Genomic DNA, 18,534 nt, shown 5'->3' with positions numbered 1-18,534 from the left:
ATGCAGAGAGCAGCGGGGAGCTGGAAGGCAAACGCAGACTAGCTCCAAGGAGGGGACCGGTGCCTCTCTCATCGGCGGCTGCAGCTCCCCGAAGGACGGAGGGGCTCTGCCTTTCACCTGCTGCCGAACCTCGCCGGAGCCGTAGGGAGACTCCCGGTCTGGCTGGGGAAGAAGTCCCACTGGAACACCCAGCTCAGGGAAAAAGCGCTTTATTTGCAGAGAAAATATCCACAATTTACATAAACTTACATCCTAATTTATATACATTATGTATATCCTATATACAGAGAACGGCTCCAGTGAAGATGTCAAGGCGCAGAACGGCATCGGTGTCACCGTGCAGCTCCAAGGGGGAGTGGGGGGAGCTGGGTCTCTTCCCACAGCTCCTCTCCTGCTAATGGTCCAGATGGGGAGCCCAAGAGGCTCCCCCCCAGCCCGGGGCGATGAGCGTGGGGTGGGTGGGGGTCAGTGGGTGCAGCTTGGGAGGGAGAAGGGTTTCAGGCAACGCGTTATGAAGCGACCAGCTGCTTGCTGAGCATCCACGGCTGGAGTCCAGCTGAAAGACGGGCAGCAGAGCCAAGGTAAGAGTGGAGCCAAGGCAAGCACCAGTGGAGAGGAAGGCTGTGGAGACTGGATGTGTGTCCACTGCCTCAGACACATGGATCTCTGCCTGCAAAGGAAGCACTTGCTCCTCTCAGAACAGACACACATCAGAGCTCAAAGACATCAGGGTGAAAGATGGAGTACGGCCCTGTTGCTGCTGGAGCTTGTTGAAACCAGCACCCTCCTCACCCTCCTCCAGCTGCTTCCTGGCCTTTTCGGCTCCAGTGGGGGGAAGAGGCACCAAAGGCAGTGGGATGTCATCCCGAGGAGCATCGCACAGAAGTGGCTACGCTGCAGCCTTGTGAACTTGCACCAATAGGTGTACTTGTTGCCAGAGAGGCCCAAGGGTTTCAGGTACAAAGATTCCCTATGGCTGCTACGGGACCAGTGATCTGCCAGCTCATCCCGGGGATGAACGCAGCTCTCTGTACCAAGGCCACCACTCAGGTATCTTCTGCTCTCTGACTCCACATCCAGCTCCATGTCCCCATCTCAGCCACACCGAGCTCTGGCTTTGTTGTAACAGGGGCATTAGGAACAGCCCATTACCACCTCACGGGGCAGGAACTGCTCCCTGCTGCTCTCCTCCTGCATCCCAGGCCCCAGAAAGGGAACCCAACAGCGATGCGTGGGGCTTTTGCAGACAGAAGGGATGCTCCCCCTGCACTCTCCTGCCACAGCAAGGAGCCAAACAGAGGTTGTGGGGGACAAGGACCCCAAACCCCATCCATGGTGCTCTCACAAGTCATTGCATTACCAATGCCTGCCCCCCAAATCCTGCAGTTCAGGCTGTGCTCTAAAGCCGTTCTGTTAATGATTTGCCTCATGTTCTCACTGTACGCAGCTGTCCCGATTCATTCTCCTCAGAGGAACACGTCCTCCTTAATCCCTTTTAAAGGAAACAAACCACAAAGAGCAGTTAAGTGCCCCTAAGGCTCTTGCTGGCCTAACAGGGTATGGCTGGAAAGGAGAAGACATTGAAAAAGCAGCGGCAGGCAATTTTTCATGCGGTCGCTTCGCTCGCTGCACGCCTCCTGTGAATAGCGAGGCTGCAGCCAAAGCTGGCTGCCCCCAAGAAATCTCCATCTCCCAGGAACTGCAACACTTGGCAAGCAGGATGGGGGGGGGGGAAGCGATGGAGCCAAGAGCGCTTTGGACCCTTGTGAGGTCCCATCAGTCGCTACGGCATGGCCATGACCACGGGCCTGGAGGTGACCACAGCCAAGAGCCATCTCTGCCTGGGGATGGAGATCATCACTGAGACCTGGGTTTGGGGCTTGCTACATAGGCTGAAACTTCACTATCCTCTTTAAAGGGGAAAAAAGCCCCACCCCAGGCTCTGAAAAAAGAAATGCAGCAACAACAAGCCCGACACAAAAGAGTAATTAGCGCTTCAGCCTCTGCCTCAGCTCCAGCACATCTTATAGCTTTAGATGTCCCCAGCTGAGGGGAGGTAACGGGAGAGAGTTGCTCAAGAAGCCAAAAGAAACAATAGCATCCCAGCTCCTCTGGCAGGCACCAGGAATCGAGTTATGACTAGACTCAGCAGGGCTCAGAGGAAAGAAAAAGTGGTGACTTCACGCTGGACCAGGCTTTTTTAAATACAACTGCTCTTGCTAGAGACTCCATCACCACTTATTAAAGCAGTTTTAGGTAGAAGGGTGCCAAAAGGAAAGGGAAGGGAGGATAAAAAACCACATCCAAAAGCAGGACAGGCGCTAGTAAAAAAAAAAATAAAAAGGAAAAAAATATTAAAAATCCTGTTTGAATATTTTATTCTTAAACATGACAAACTTCAGAGTGTTTTCACAAGTACTTTGTGTCTGCTCCTCGTGGCTCGGTGAAGCCTGTAGAAATGTGTTCTGGTTTGCAAAATATTAATTAAAAAGACAAAAAAAAAAAAACAAAACCCAAACAAACCCCAAAACGAAACCAAAACGAAACCCAACCAACAACCAAAGCCCAACGGAACACGAATGGCTGTAACAGCAGCAGTACTTGAAGGCAGCCCCTGCTTGGGTAAGGTACACCTCTGGGGGAGCGGCTGGGAGTAGCAGAGGTGCTGGGACCAGTAATTGGTGTTTCCTTTGGGACGCTGTGATTTCTGGCCTGTGGAGGCAGTTTCCTACCTGCTGCTCAAGCACTCGCCTTCCTCTCCTACTTGCTGCTTCCAAGCCCGCTTCTTCCAAGCTCTAGGTACAGAGGCACTTGGCCGCCCTTCGCTCGCGCTCCTGAGGATGAATGTAAACACCACCGACCCTGTCTCGCTCACCCCTCCCCGTGGCTGTCCCCCTTCCAACTGGGAAGGTGGAAAAGCAGAGAACCCCCCCTCCCCTTCCCCCTTTTTCCTCGCTTTCCTCAGCGTGCAGAAGCAGGAGTGCCCGGGTAGGACAATTCAGACGTTCATCTATCTTCTCCCGCTCCCGCCTGGGATGCTCTTGCTAGTGCAACATAGAAGCAGAGACCCACACCGCTCTCAGCAAGCCTCGTGTGAAGATCACAGAGCAGAACATCAGTGCAGTAATACTTGAAATACTGAGACGAGGCAGACACAACAGCCTTTCTCCCTCGCAACGCTCTCTCAACCAGCTTTTGGAATCCAAGTCTCCATGAAAGTCACAGAAGACAATTGTGCTTCCTGCAATTCACATATAGGAATAAATAGCTCTGGATCAGTTTTCTTTATGGCCGGATTACAGAACCCCCTGAAATACTGATACGCTTATGAACAGCAGCACTGTGCAGTTCCGTGAGTATCCTCGGACGCGCCAAGTTCATCTAGGATGCTGGTGCATCTCCTAGGCGTATGGCCCCAAAGAAAGTTGTGTGCTTGCTCATGTTGATGGAGATGTCAGCGTGGACCATTTTCACAGCAATCTTCTGCCTGGCTTTGAGGAGGCAGACCCCAGCTGTATAGCAGGTATTGAAGTTGGTCTTGCCGGTCTCAATACTCCGAGTGCATTGCAGAAAGGGCTTTTCGTCCACCACCACCTCATAGCTGGCAAAATCTGTGAAGTTTATGTAGTATACCTGATGTGAAGCAGGGAGAAGAGAGGTATTAGGGGGTGTAGCTGACACTGGGAACAAGCCCGCGTTCCTTTTGGGGTGTGTGTGTGTGTGTTCCCTCCTCTAGCAATCCCTTCCTTGGCCCTGGGGCACCTGGATTCTTGTGAGGGTGACTTGCTCAGGGCAGAAAGGACCCCAAAGCCAACCAAAAGGTGAGGGAACTCTGCGTTTGGCTTTGTGCTAACACAAGCATGCAAGGGTCTGTCGATTCCTGCAGCTAAAGCTGAGCTACAACCCTGGGATTCGCCCCTGCTCCTTACAGGGAGAACTACAAACCTGCTCGGGCCAAGTCGCAAAGGGGTGCAGATGACCCTGTCTGCTACAGACAGCTTCTGATCCAGTGAGCAAACAGAAAGATGGCAACCGAAGTCCTCTGTCACTTACCTGGCCAGTCCTGCCTCCTGCGTCCCATGAGCCTCCTTTAGTGTGGACATCAAAAATGCCCTAAGATGTACTTGGGGAGTTGCCTTCTTTGTAACTGGACTTGAGGGGCTTTCGAAGGCATCAGCTATTACAGGGAAGACGCTCTCCCAACCTCCACGGCCTGGGAGCAAATGACCTTGCAGCGTTTGTACTGGCTGAACTCTCAGACCTGGCACCCAAGTGCCCATGACTCTGTTACTCATTACTCAACCATCTCCCACATTACTCATTACTTAACCATCTCCACCCGTTCTGAAGAACTGTGGGATGCATGAGCAAGACCTGTCTGTGGAGAAGTCAGACCCAGGGAGCTCCTTCGCCCTGACAGAAGAAAGCCAGCCCTTTTTGGGTGCATCTGGTAGCTCCTCTTAGCCTGCACCCTGTGACCACAGAAGCTTTGCAAAAACTGGATCCCCTCTTCCCTTGGTGGACTACGAAGGATGAAGGCTTCAGAAGCCCAACTCTGTGGCCAGCAATTAGCTCTAATCACTCAAGAAAACAAGTATACTTTGGCTCAAATAGAGTTATTTTTCCGGTCCCCACCCAAACCAGACACTGGAAGAGGCCCTGTCTAACCTGATGTCCACAGCCCACTTTATCCGACCCGGTACGGTCCCAGTGGAGCTGCCAACTGAACAGAAGCCAATTGTGAGCAGGAGGCAAGGTGGATGTTGCTTAATTGTGGCTGTTTTCTTAAAATCTGTCCCAAATCTGGACAGTTTTTTTGGTCCATGGGTGGGAGGAATACCCTGTGTGCTCTGGAAGGGCAGAGCTTCATAGATCAGACTCCACACAGCTCAGGAATTCTGTTTGGATATCCATGAGACACTGGGAACAGTGCATTAAATGATGGTCCACCTCCTGAATCTTTATTTGAATGGGGAGAGGAAACGATGTCTTGACTGTGGACTAAATCATAACACACTAATTTATCCCTCTAACCCCTTCCTACAGCAGCAGGTCTGTATGCCCATCATCCGTACTGACCAAAGCAGCACCTGAGCCATCCCGCTGTGGCTGCTGGTGCACCATGTAGGTCTGAAGCTACACAAGGAAGGTGGAGGTCAAAACAAAGCTCCCTGGGCTCGAGTTTGGCCAAGCTACCAGGACTGAGAGTCCTACACTTACAAAGCTACAGAGCTTCACAATGATCATGAGCTCAGGGTTTGGGCCTTGCACCTCAGTTAAGGCACAGGGCTTAGCATCCTGCTGTGGGCCCCTTGTTCTGCAGGGAGCTTTAGGTGGGCTGGTGACCAACTGCACAGGCGATATGGAGGATTAACACACAACAAGAAGGCATTTGGTGGGAGGTGGGCCCTGGCTGGGCGCCCGTGTTTCGGGGACTAGTGTCTTGCGGCTGGTGTCACGGCGAAACGTGCGACCGACCTTGTGCTTCCAGACTCTAAGGTCTTCCTCCGACACCCATCTCCTAGAGCAGGAAGCGGTTAAAAGGGACACACAAGTCTTGGCATTTGGCAGTTGTCTGGGGCCCTCTCGTGGATCATGCAAGGCTTCCGCCGGAACACAAGAATAGGAGTTAGGCCTAGGACCGTACTCACTTCTACCTGACTATAGATGAAGTATGTGCCGTCCACCAGTACCTCCAGCTCCCCACTGCGGGCATGCAGCTTAAACACCTTGGGGTTCATAGTGATGCGAGACCAGTCATTGAGGACTCCACCTGAAAGATCTCAGTATGAGAAAACGGCAGTCACTCAGTACCCGTCAGAATGGGACGCGCGGGAGCACAGAAATACAGTCACATTGTTAAGGGTTCACACACAACGGCTGCCACGGGCTCAAGTTGAGGAGTCAAGGGGCTCTGCAGGGAAATCCCAGAATTAAAGGCTATGGTGTGTTCATTTGGGCCCCTCCCTAGAGCTCTAACTGCATCACCCCTTGCTGGTGGACAGCCATTCCGTCCAGTGCACAGCAGAGCTGGTCTCCACCCCTACTCGTCCTCATCAAAACTACTTCTCCTCACCCTTGGAAATGGGGGTACGGCCTTCTGTACCATGCTGTGCTCATCCCCAGCACTGAACCACAGAATCACAAGGTTGGAAAAGACCATCAAGTCCAACCATACCTGTCATAAGCTAAACCATATCCCTAAGTGGGCACATAACCCACTGGGCACAGGCTGGCTGGCCTCCCCGCAACACCAAGCTGGGCTTATTATCCCCTCTGAGTGTTTCACATGCTCCCTGCAAAGCCCTGTCAAAGCCTTGTTACTGTTGACTTCCCTGACACTGTGGAAGCAACTCTGCAGCAGAAGTGGGACCAGGACCCAATTCTCCAGGAAATGTCCTCAACTGCCATCACCCAAGCCTTGAGACCATCAAATCACTTCCTCTGCCTTCCATCTCATCTAATCCCTTCCCCACACCTCTCTGCCCCAGCTTCTATGCTAAACAAAGGGGAGCTTCTATAGACCATGTGCTGAAGACTGCACCAAGAGGTTCGTCCTCGAGGACCACAGCAAGGCTGGGATGGCACCAGCGATCCTTGTGGAAGTGGGACTACACGTGGCCAATCTGCCTGACCCCCGAGTCCCTCTGGGTGCTGCTGGGCTGGAAGGTCTTCTCAGCAGAACGTCACCATCCAGCCTTCACCCTCACTTGGGATCATCCCTAGAAGGAAACTAGTCCTGGCAGCTAGAAACAACAGCACTATGGAAAAAATTGTGTGCAACTGTGGCCCCTACACCACCTCCCAGGACACATCTGTGCGTGGGGCCGACGTCAGGCTCAGCCCATTGTAAGGCTGGTGTTCCCTGAGTTCAACAGTCCCCACTTGGTAACTGGCGTTGTTCTAACAAGCGCTTTGTCGCTGCATTTCCTGGGGGGGGTTTAAAAAGCCAAAATAACAACAAAGTAGGAGATTGCATCACATCATGTTAACCCCTAACTGAGGTCCCTCCACACGGCCAGGGGTTTTCGGATCCATCACCCAGCCCTCCAGCAGGGGAGCCAAGGGAATGATGGATAACATGACCAGACCTCAGCGCTTGGGACGGGCCAGGGGACACCCTTTGCTCTGAGCCTGGGACTGAGCTGTTCTCTGGAGGTGCCCTGCTCTATCAAACCTGCCTCTCTTCCTCCCAGCCTTCATCTGCTCCTCAGCTCCCTGCCCTCAGCTGCAATCCTGCCGGGCTGTTTTCCGTCCGGCTGGATGGCATTCATGGCTCCCAGCATCAGATTGTTCCTGAGCAGCAGGGAAGTACACTCACAGGGCGATTCCCACTCTTAGAGAGCAGCGTGCACTGTAAACATACAGGCTTCCCATTAATAACGGGCTAATTACTTTTTGAACACAAGCAAAACAGCATCTTTCCGCCCCCCGCCCCGCCCCACGTTGTTCTTAGGAACAGCCACTTTCCTTCTTGTTTTGGGGAGCTTTCACCCACACCTCTGGAAGCATGCTTCCCTAGCCATGAGGCACCCCATCTCCCATGGCTCACGGCTGCTGGAAGAGAGGAACCTTCTCAGAAGAGCAGTGGTGGCCAGCCCTCCTTGTCCTACGCATGGGGCAGAGGTTGGTGCGTGGAGGAGCAGGGAGGAATTGTGCAACCCCATCCCTGTTGAATCTACCCTTAGGAGCCACGGCCCTCCAGCTTTGGGGTGGGGGGATACGTGCACCAGGGACTCCCCGGGATGCTGCATGCAGTGGCAAGACAACCAGCTCCACTCTGGCACAGCCAGCCCTGGTGAGCAGGGAGGGAGGCAGCAGCGAATGAATGAGACCCAGCTGTTGGCAAGAGGTGCAGGAACTTGAGCAGAAATTGGACAGGGATCCCAGGGAGGAAGGAGCAGAGCAAGGGAGCTGCCTGTGGAATGGCTCTGCAGGGCTCGAGGCTGTTGGAGGGAACAGGGATGCACCACGGAGGCTCCTGCACACACCTCCCGTGTCCTCACACTACAGCTGTGCCGTCCCCTGCCACAAATTACTGGGAAAACCGGAGGAAAAAACCCAGGTTAATGGGGCTGAGACAGGAAAAGGATACACTGAGGGCTTAAGAGAGAGTGGGAGAGACAGCTGGCCAGCGAGGGGCTGAGGAAAACGGATGATAGGAGAGCAGGTTGGAGGCAGCACATTGTTTATCTGGAGGTCAAGGAGAAGGGAGATTCAGTGGGAGAGAATTTCTGGGATGCACAGGACAGAAATAACAGGAGATAAATAGGAGCAGGGGAGAAGCAGGAACAGAGTTTCAACAGAGACCTCTCTAAGGGGGTCTGGGTGACAGGGGGGAGGCCAACAGCAGGGACGATCGGGGACCCATGTTACAGGACAGACTTAGACCCAGACACAAAGCTATGGGTGCAGGGAGGGCTCTCGTCAGTAATCATGTGTATCATGAGATCCTTACCATTCTTCACTTGGATTGCAGAGCCTTGGCCTTGGAGGTGCACCACAGCTGGCTGCAGAGAGGATCACAGGGATCACAAATTAACAGGAAACATGGCATTGCTTTGCAGCCCCTCAACACAGCCCTGGGGACCGGGACAGAGGCGTGACAGTACCCAGAGGTCATTAATGCTTCTCATAAACAAGGAAAGGAAAAAGATCCAAGCTCATGGCAACATGTTTAAGCACCAGAGAAGAGGTGAGAAGCCCCAGCCAGGTTAACACAGCTTCTGAGCCACAGAAAGTGTAGCTCTGCCTTAGTGCATGCAGGGAGGGGGGAGTGTTTTCAGGGCTGTATCATCGAACACAACGCTAGCAAACACAGCCAGCAGCAGTTGCAACAATGCAGCCAGAGCTGGGATTTTTTTCCCTTGAAAGAAGATCAACCAACCAACCTGGATGTCTCTGGAACCGGCCTTGTCTGTGGCACCTGCAAAACACGACATCACATCACTGCAGAGGAAGCTTGGAAGAGGTGCAGCAAACACTCCCAATAAAGAAAACTTCTCTTGCTCCTCCCACCCCCCCCCATTTTTAAGGGGAAGAGGACAGCAACAGTGCTTAATGTCCCAAACCACACAAACAAGACAAAGATTCATCCTACTTTTTCCTATTTTACTCCTACATCTTTGCCTCAGCATCATCAAAACACCCCAGTGTTATTCAACCAGTGCCCACTAGAAGGAGGAATTTTGCCCCCCTTTTCCCATCCAGGAGTGGCAGTGACACCTCTTGGCTGCAAAGACCACAGGTTTCTCTCTGTAGTAGCCCAGGGCATCCCTGACATCAAGCTGCACAGTGAAGTCTCTTTCCCCTGAAAGCCAGATCCCTGGTGAAGAGGTGATGCTTGTGAGCAGTGCTCTGGAGTGCTACAGACCTCATGCTGCTCCTGGACTCCACTCAGTTCAGGTGCAAACTGAGGTGTCAGCCCAGTTTCTATTGGGGAGCCACGCGAGCTACAGGGTGATACCCTCAATTTCTCCAAAGGTAGGTTTTTTTTAAATACTAAACAGTTCATATATATATATATATAACCCAAACAACACTGCTGAGAACTTCCACTAACCAGTGTTTTCCAGGGATATTAAATTCAGGGTTTTAACAAGCTGTTTGGCATGTGACTCTGCAGAGAAACAATGTGGTGCAGATAGAAACAAAGATGAAACCAAAAGCTGCAGGAGAACAGCATCCTTTTCAGCTGCTGGTAATGGGCTGGCTCAGTGGCTGTGCTAAGGCTCAGCCTTCCTGGTCCTGCCACAAAGCCAGGCTTTGAGTCAGGCTTAGGAGGAATTGACCCAACCATAGCGTGACTGCTGGAAGAGGCACCTCACAGCCAGCCTGTGCACACAGAGGCTCCAGTGGGATGCTTAGAAGTGCCCCAGGCTGTGCAGGTCTTTGTTGCTTCTTCTCTGCATCCTCTTCTGACAAGCATCACCTTGCCCCTGGCATCAGCACTGCTGGGCTCCCATGGGGCTGCAGAGCGAATGCTGCTGCTGCTGCTCTCATCCCAGGGATGAGCCCAGGACCCTCATCATACCCAAGGATGCTGCACCATTGTGTTCAGACCGTATGCTTTCCTCCAATGGAAACCTAGGGCTTATCTATTTGTACAGTGGTGCCACTGTACAGGCATCTCCTGTATCCCCTCAGCATGCAGGACAACCTGCCAGCATCTCCTGCATCCCCCCAGCAGATAAAGGGACAAACCAGTTACCTGAGGGGCCCTGCAGTCCAGGTGGTCCCTGAGGGCCCGGTGGGCCAGGGGGGCCGGGTGGTCCCATCACCGTTGTGCCGGGAATCCCGGGGATGCCGGGAATGCCAGGGGGACCCTGGGGCCCAGGAGGACCTGGTGGCCCTTGGGGACCGTTGGGCCCTGGAGGACCAGCCTTTTTGCCTGAAAAACAGGAGGTCACCCATTAGCTTCTCCACACACGGAGCACGGGACGGTCTTTTACCTACAGGAAAGCCCCGGGAATGAGGAAAGCCCAAGACGGGGGGTGGCTCATCACTGTCTGGAGGGCCGGGACAAGGAGGAGCTGGGGTAGGGTGGGGGTCCATGGCTCTGTACCACAAGGACACCGCTCCCGGCAGCGCAGAAGCAGGTCACTGCCTTGCAGGTTCCTCCTGGCCTGTGTTACTGCCTTTACATGAGGCACACGGACTCTCCATGGCTATCCGAGCGATGGAGCCTTGCACGCTCTCTGCCCCAGAGCTCTGGCCACGGCCCTCCCTGGGCACCCTGCTCTGGGCATGGGGCTGGGATGTCCCACGGCCTCGGAGGGCAGTGTGTCCCAGCCCCTGTCACAAGGTTAAGACGCTCCTTTGGACCAGCTGCAACACAACCCGGAGTATCACAGGCCAAGCTGAACCTCTCTGGAGTTTCTCAGCCGTCTGTTTTCAGATGGAAACCAGCCATGATCTCTCCCACCTGCTGTGTTAGCATACGACCCCCCCAGATTCATCTCCTGTCTGAGGGGAGAGGTGCCTCCAGAGGGCAGTTCAGAGCTGAGCTTCAGCTCCTCTCCAGCAGCTGCAAGCACCCATGGCGATGTAGGAGCATCCCTGCATCGCACGCTCCTACGGCACCACGAGGTCATGGTGAACATGCACAGAGAGCTTCAGCGCTATGATGCCTCCAATTAATGAAATGAGCGGGTTTGGGCTTTGGATGGAGGGGCAAGGGAAGGGCTAACCCCATACAGAGGGTGGGAGGACTGAAGAATCGCCAGGATCCTCAAGCACATCTTGTCATGCTGCCCCAGGAAGATAAACAGCACAGCCAGGTGAAGAGCTTCAGGGGTCAGTGAAGCCCCTCATGGGGTGGGATGAAACCGGGGCTGCAGGGAAAGCCTGACCTGGGCTCGCCTGATCTCCCAAACCCCCCGATAGAAATGCTGCTCTGTTGATGTAGTTTTTAAAGCACAACTTCAATGGCTTTTACGCCAAGAAGCTTTATTAAGTCAGTGAAATTGCTTCAGCTGCTGAAACCACGTCTGCTGTGGGTCAGAGTTAAACACCTGAGGTGACAGCAGACATTGGGATAAGAAATAACAGCAACCAGGATGGCTTCTGAGTACAGTCACCTACTTGTTTCTCTAGTAAACATCCACCTTTGCCATGGAACAAAGCTATAAGGAAAGATCCATCTCTCTCAGTGCACACTAAAGTGGAGATCTCTGGGTGGTCTCTACCCACAAACATGGGAACTGGTGCAGGACACCACATGGTTCAGTTCTGCCACCCAGAAACTGAAGTGCAAGTAGGCACAGGTGACTAAATCCTGGTATCCTGCAAAAATGGGGCAAAGGCTTAAAGGGATGGGTCTTTCAGAGCAGGATTTCTGCCCACAGAAGGTAAGGGTGCCTTCAAATTTGAGCTGGTGACAAGCCAGCCTTCCTCTCATCCAGCAATCCTCCTCCTCCTCGGGATAATGGAATGCTTTGGAAATTATCACCTGGAATTAGCCCCTTACACCTGTTTCCCTAAAGCACACTTACTAAGCCCTTCTCATTCACATCCCTTGGATGTGGGCTGTGTGAAGGGAGGCTCAGCATGCAGCGGGTCAGGAATCCTGCCGCCGTCACTCCTTGCTTGCCCTCCAGAGAGACACAGGCACTAGGGCTGATTTAACTAATCCACCTCAGCAACCTGGGCTGTTCCTCCACAAGCTGCTAGTTTAGCAGCAGAACAATTGCACACAATCCTGATGCCACACTGGGATGCTTATTTTTCTCCACGTTCCCGCTCCTTCAAACCACTTCGACTCCTTCTGTGCATTAACGGAGCCTCTCTCGTTAAAGCTGGGAGGGAGAAGAGATATATTGAGCAAGCATAAAGCTCCCAACTCATCACCCAGCTCTCAGCCTCGAGATATATTCAGCAAGCACAAAGTTCTCAACCCCAGCAGCTCTCCATGGAGGGTCACCAGCACCCAAATCGCCATGCCTCCATCTTCACCCACATGCACTGGACAGGCTCCAAAACGCGAAGCGGGCAGAGCCAGACCCTTCCTCCTAACCTGTCCCTACGCCAAACTATGAGCTCTAACTCTTTAAAAAGTAAAAGTAACGAAATGTGACCATACCATAAAACCAAGCTATGCTACACAGCATCATGTAACACAGCTCTACAAGACCCCCCTGCCGCTCCTGAGCCACTCTGAACACCACAGCCATCGGTCGCTATCAGCGCGGCCGAGTTAACGGGGTCTCAGGGTTTCCTTAGGACAAATTCCTCCCATGTAAAGTTTTAGGCTGCTTTCAAGAGTAAATGTAAATGGGGTTTCTAACCCTGGCCCAGCTCAAGCTTTCAGCTCTAAGTTCTGGGTTTGCATCCGAGGATTCAAAGCGATCCAGCCACGCAACGATGGGCTGGAGCCCCAGTCACCGACTGGCATGTATGGGAAGGTCCTTCCATGGCCACAGCAAAGGGCTCAGCTGCTATTTTTTCTGTTAATTAAGAATACATTAGATGCAACAGGTGGTAAGGAGAGAGCTGAGGGTTTAAGTATCTACATAGAAGTGTTTCGATGATTACAAGCAAAAACACTGGGCAATCTGACTGTGTTTCCCTGAAGCCGGGGAACTTGGAGCCTTGGACTAGCTCAGGTTCCTGGAGCAAGTAAGTGTAGGACTGTCAGCATTCCCAGGAGCCTGGGATGGTGTCAGACACCCCCTGGAAACACAGGGTGCCTCCCAAACAACCCACACAACAGTTCACCCACATGCATTTTAAAAGATCCCCAGTGACCCGTCACCAACACGGGTCGTGTGATGCTCCGAACGGACGTCCAGCAATAACACTGCTGAGGGCACTCAGCAACCAGACCTGAGAGTGGGGAGGGGCGGGAACAGGCTGCCCAGAGAGGGGGTGGATGCCCCATCCCTGGGGGTGTTCAAGGCCAGGTTGGATGGGGCCCTGGGCAACCTTGTGTAGCTCCAGGCCTGGAGGTTGGTGTCCCTGCCTGTGGCAGGGGGTTGGAGCTCTGTGATCCTTGGAGTCCCTTCTAACACAGACCAGTCTGTGACTCTATCATTCTATGCAGGGCGGTTCACGTTGACTTTGGTGGGTCTGGAGAAGACCCCACCCTGCAGCAGGATGCATGGCAGGATAGGGATCCTGGTCCTGGCAGCAGGTACTTGACTTAATTCTGCTCCCCTACTTCATCAGAGCATCTTCAGAATTAGGTTTATACAAGGTAATTAATTTCCATTAGCTTTTCAGGAAGGCTTTAACGAGGGGTTACGCTGCCATGTGAGAGCAGCTCATGGTTGGTGTTGCAGGACCATGTACCATCCCCTTAGTCCTTGCCCCTCCCGGAGAGGAACCTGCTGGTGGTTTCTGTTTCCCATCAGCTAAAGAAAAGTCGTAGTTGGTTAACGCAGGCACAGGAAGGAAGATGAAATTAGAACTCACACTTACCCTTTTTCTTGTTTTTAACTGAACTTGGACCTACAAAGGAAAAGAAAAGAAACCTAGTGAAATTCAGCAATCATTTCATCTTAGGAAATCATAGGTGCCATCATTTCATTTTAGGAAATCCCCACTGCCACTGTCACCCACCGACCCGAGGGTGTCTCTCCAGAGCTGGAACAAAATAGGCAACAAAACTGGTAAGATGAAGATGTTGAGTCCTCTGTTTTCTTCAAACAGCTGCTGTGGAGGTGTAATGATTTCATGTCTGCTTTGCTGTGTCCCAAACTCGCAACCCGTGGCTGGGATAACGTGAGCGAGTCAGTTTTGGTGGGCAAAAATGAGTTAAACCACAGCCAACAAGCTCAGGTGATGGATTCTCATCAATCCTGAGCCAGAGCTTTACTCTCAGACACACCAGGTCGGTTCCAGCCCTGAAATTTGCCACTGGGATCCCCTGATATTGCACCTCAAACCTTCCAGACAGCAGAAATCCTGAGGCTCAACAGAAACCATCTGAAAACAGGATGCCCCAACCAGAGAATATTTTTCAAGTGGGTAACAGAAGCAGTCATGCCCTACGCAGCCAAATGTGAATTTTCTCTGAAAACTTCTCTTCAAATCACCAAGTTTAAGCCTGACAACACTTTACTTCCCGATGAAGAACAGGTCAGAAGAAAGCCAGCATGGGAGCTGAGAGCAGGAACCCAAATACTTGTGAGCCAAATTGTTGGGGGGAAAAAAAGAAGTAATAAAACACTAAAAGAAACCCAAACCCAAACCGAATAATTAGCATGAACTGGGTTATTTAAACAATGGGAATACGAGCCTCCCTGGCAAGAAGTGAAAATATTTATAGCAAAGCTGAGAAACGACTTTTTGAGGAGAGGCTGAAGTGTGAACCACGTTCCATTGCTTCCTCAAAACATCATCAGGGATGGGAATGAACTGCAGAAATCCCCAGAAGAATCCTTTGCTGCTCATCAGCGAAATCCCGCCACAAACCGGGTTTAAACACAGATGGGGGACTGAAATCCCCTGGAACTGAGAGAGGCTGTTAATGAACTGAAGGTAACGAGGAAGCGGAGGTAGGGAAAGACAAACGACCGGTTAGTACAGAAGTGCTGCTGGTCCCAGAGCTACATGGAACAGTGCAAGAAGGACCACAGAAATACCCAGAAACCTTACCAGTGCCTTTTTGACAGGAGTATTTATTTGCCTACATCATGCTGTTGGCTCATGGGATGAGTATGGTAAGGGTAAATGAGGTACTTAGGGATACAGTTCACTATAGGACAGGAACTGTTGGACTTGATGAGCTTAAAGGGCTTTTCCAACCCAGTGATTCTGGGATTCTGTCTAATTTATCATAATAAACAATATAAATATATAAGAATATAGAATTATATACTACTAAGAATAAATAATATAGTTATATAACATGTTATTATTAATAAATATATATTTATATACTTTATATAAAAATATAAATAATAAATTGATCTCCTGATCAATTACTATTTTTTCTGCTAACCTGTTTATTCAGAGTACAGAAACACATAGATTGGACAAGACACAGGTTGCTACCAAGGCCAGTCCCAGCATCTGGCAGATGAAATGAACTGCAAACCCTCTTCTCTTTGGCAAGCACCAACGGGCTCCTCTTTTGGCATTTTCCAAGTTCCCATGATGCAGAATGAGCTGCGATCACACCAGTGATCTCCATCAGCCCCCATCTCAGGCACCAGCTAGTTACCAACAGCTTTTGGTAAAGAGAAAAAAACACCAACTGTCTGGTAGACATCATTAAAAAACCCCCAACAACCCCAAACAAAACACCCCCCATCAACCCCCAACCCCAGCGAGCAAAAGGCGAGCGCCGCGTATGTGCCTCACCAGACCTCGGAGTCACGAGAGTTTATTTCATGTTATATATATCACACCATCAGTGCTATAACCAGAGTGAAAGTACAAATAGCTGCGGCGAGCCAAACCCATTTGGGGTGGCTGGAACCAATTAGCTTCAAAGATGAATGGGAGGAATGAGAACCACATGCGATGTCAATGTTCACAGTCTATATTACAACAGGCGCATCTGTTCCAGGCACGGCAGAGAGAGATGTTACGGCTGTGCAAGTGAAGCTTTCGACAAACACACAGAAATACTTCTGACATGGAAAAAAAAAAAGACACACACAATTATTATTAGCCATGGGAGCTGCTGCTGAGTCGCTGGGGTTTGCATCTGTTCGGCTCCCAAGAGAAGGGGGGGGATAGTTTAATCATAGCGGGGAGCCGTAAGGTTCGGCCGATACTGCCAGGAGATGGAGTTTCCCTCGTTCTCACTCAAAATGGGAAAACTCATTGAGCTTTGCTCAGTGGAGTCTGAGATGGGACTGAGGTCTCTCACCCAGCGTGGGAAGCAGAGCTGCATGCAAACCACTCATCTGTGTTCCCCCCGTTATGAAATCACAGAATCAGAGGGGTTGGAAGGGACCTTGAGAGATCATCGGGTCCAACCCCAAAAAGGTGCTGAGGCACAAGGCTTGAAACTATCCATGACATGTATGTTGTCGCAACATGTGTGTGTGGAGGAGAAAATCCTTCCCAACGAGCTTTCCTCAGGCCACAGCCAGATATTTAAGCAATAAAGCCTGTTAAACACTGCGGTGGGTGAATGCATATGACCCTCTGGTTAGCTGCTGGTTGATGGAGCAGGTTAAACACCTACAAGTTAGCCAAGCCTAAGTCTCTCCTGGAGTCTTCTCCTACACTGTTAAGCCCACCTTGCCATCCCAGTGCTCCTGTGAAGAGGCTCCTGGTCTCAAAGCCTTTCCTGAGTCACAAAGTAGTGACTCAGGTTTATGTACCGTAGTTTCATGGAGGCCATGAGATGACTTGATTCCAAGGAAGGTCTGTGAGAAGATCCTTCTGTCTCTCTCCAAGATGCAGACTGGGCTGCGCTTCCTCTACAGCCTTATGAACCCCCAAGTCACAGGATACCTACTGGAGTCCACAAGTCCTGCCACGTTCTCATAGAAGGAAATTGGTTTGACTTGAGGAATTCTTCACTGATCAATGCTGTCTGCTACTGCTCTCACCTCTGCTTTTGGGGGCTTCACAGCTGTGTGTTTGACAATTTACTTCAGCCCTGGTGGCACCTGAGAGCAACCCACCTGGTCAGCTGTTCCCCAGCACCTCTCTTCCCTTCTTTATAAAAGTAATCTCAGGTTTTGACTTCTCTGCACCTTTCTGACATCACCTCTGCTCCTCAGGAACTCCTTGAAGTATCTGTTATGAACTTGCCAGACATGGAGCTCGTGCTCTGGGCTGCTGGTATGAAAAGTGACAGCTGCCCAAGCAGAGCTGTTGTTCTCTCCAAATGCGTTTGGGCTCAACTTGCGTACGTCTTCCAATCTCACCTACCTCCCAGCTCCTTTCCCCATGCTGTCTGCTCATTGTTGGAGGCCAAACCAGAGCCCAGACCTAGGGAAGTCCATCTGCACCTACGTTTCCTGTCTTTCATCTGCAATTAAATTTATGCTTGTACTCCAACCCGGCCTTGAAGGAGCTGTCGGCTCTGTTCAACCCTTCGTTCTCACTTTGCTTTGCAGAGGAAGGAAAGCTGATGAGAACTGTTCACACAGAAGAGGACTGGGATATCAGACAGGACAGGCTGGATGGCTTTGAAGGATACAGTAATAAGCATGGAATGAGATTCCACCATACAAAATGCCCAGTCCTATAAATTATTCATACAGAGGGAATACTAAGTTGTGCTGGATGGTGGAGCTCCTCAGATGGAGCTGTGGAGGACAATGTCTGCTGTCACACAGCCAGGAAAGGTAGCAGTGCAATCCTAAAATGTCTCAGTGAAAACACCTCTGGCAGACGTGGGGCATCACTGATGCCACTCAGTAGTCAGGGGGGAAATGCAGTCAGTCTTCACCATCTGCATACAGAAGGATGAATTTCAGTAAGAACAGTTTCACAGAAGGGCTCCTGTGAAGGTCAGGAAGTGCTCAAGCAGAGATTGCCTGGTTGGCCATCAAAGCTGGGAAAGGGATGAGAATACCACTGGGAAAGGCTGTGGTGATGGGCATGCTAGGACAATACCTGTTAGGACTTAAAGAACAGTGCTGGCATGTCCCCACATGTGCAAAGCACTCCCCAAGACATTAATCTGGGAATAAGAAGGCTTTTTCTGGAGAAGGCCCCCCTAAGAAGGACATTTGGAGGTGGACTTCTGGCTCAGACCGAGCCTTCCAGCATCACAGGCCCCTGCCTAGACATCCCTCAGAAGTTCATCAGTCCCTTTCAAATGCCGTGAGGTTATTTTTTGCCTAACTCCAAATCAGAGGTGCCAAGCCATGGAGCAGGCTGCCAGCCTGACTTGGAACATTCAAACCAGCTTCCTGATCTACTTTTAAGATCTATTCTCCCTTTCATGGGATTTCTTGTTGGAAAAGCCCACCAGCTCCCACTGCAATAACTCCAGACTGCTCTACCATCCACCAGCTGAGTTGTCTATCACAGGATGGGGTCTCACCACCAAAGGCATTGGAGGGACAATGCTGAGCACTGGGCTTTTTGAAGACCCTGGCTTTGAACAGAGAACTTCTTCCC

General features: G+C 51.4%; 1 protein-coding gene across 1 annotated transcript in view; it reads right to left on the bottom strand.

Annotated features, from left to right (window-relative positions):
• Window positions 1-2,361: 2,361 nt before the first annotated feature.
• Window positions 2,362-18,534, bottom strand: part of EDA (ectodysplasin A) — a gene marked incomplete at its 5' end in the record, with an annotated part of 76,989 nt that continues 60,816 nt past the window's right edge. Inside the window, 6 exons of the mRNA XM_084269210.1 lie at window positions 2,362-3,633; window positions 5,658-5,782; window positions 8,459-8,510; window positions 8,892-8,926; window positions 10,211-10,390; window positions 13,918-13,947. Coding sequence (XP_084125336.1) covers window positions 3,382-3,633; window positions 5,658-5,782; window positions 8,459-8,510; window positions 8,892-8,926; window positions 10,211-10,390; window positions 13,918-13,947 — 674 coding nt within the window. The 3' untranslated portion in view covers window positions 2,362-3,381. The remainder of the gene's footprint in view (window positions 3,634-5,657; window positions 5,783-8,458; window positions 8,511-8,891; window positions 8,927-10,210; window positions 10,391-13,917; window positions 13,948-18,534) is intronic.

The sequence above is a fragment of the Gallinula chloropus genome (assembly GCF_964237585.1).
Source record: "Gallinula chloropus genome assembly, chromosome: 11".
Taxonomy (NCBI): Eukaryota; Metazoa; Chordata; class Aves; order Gruiformes; family Rallidae; genus Gallinula; species Gallinula chloropus.
This window is presented reverse-complemented; position numbering and strand designations above follow the sequence as displayed.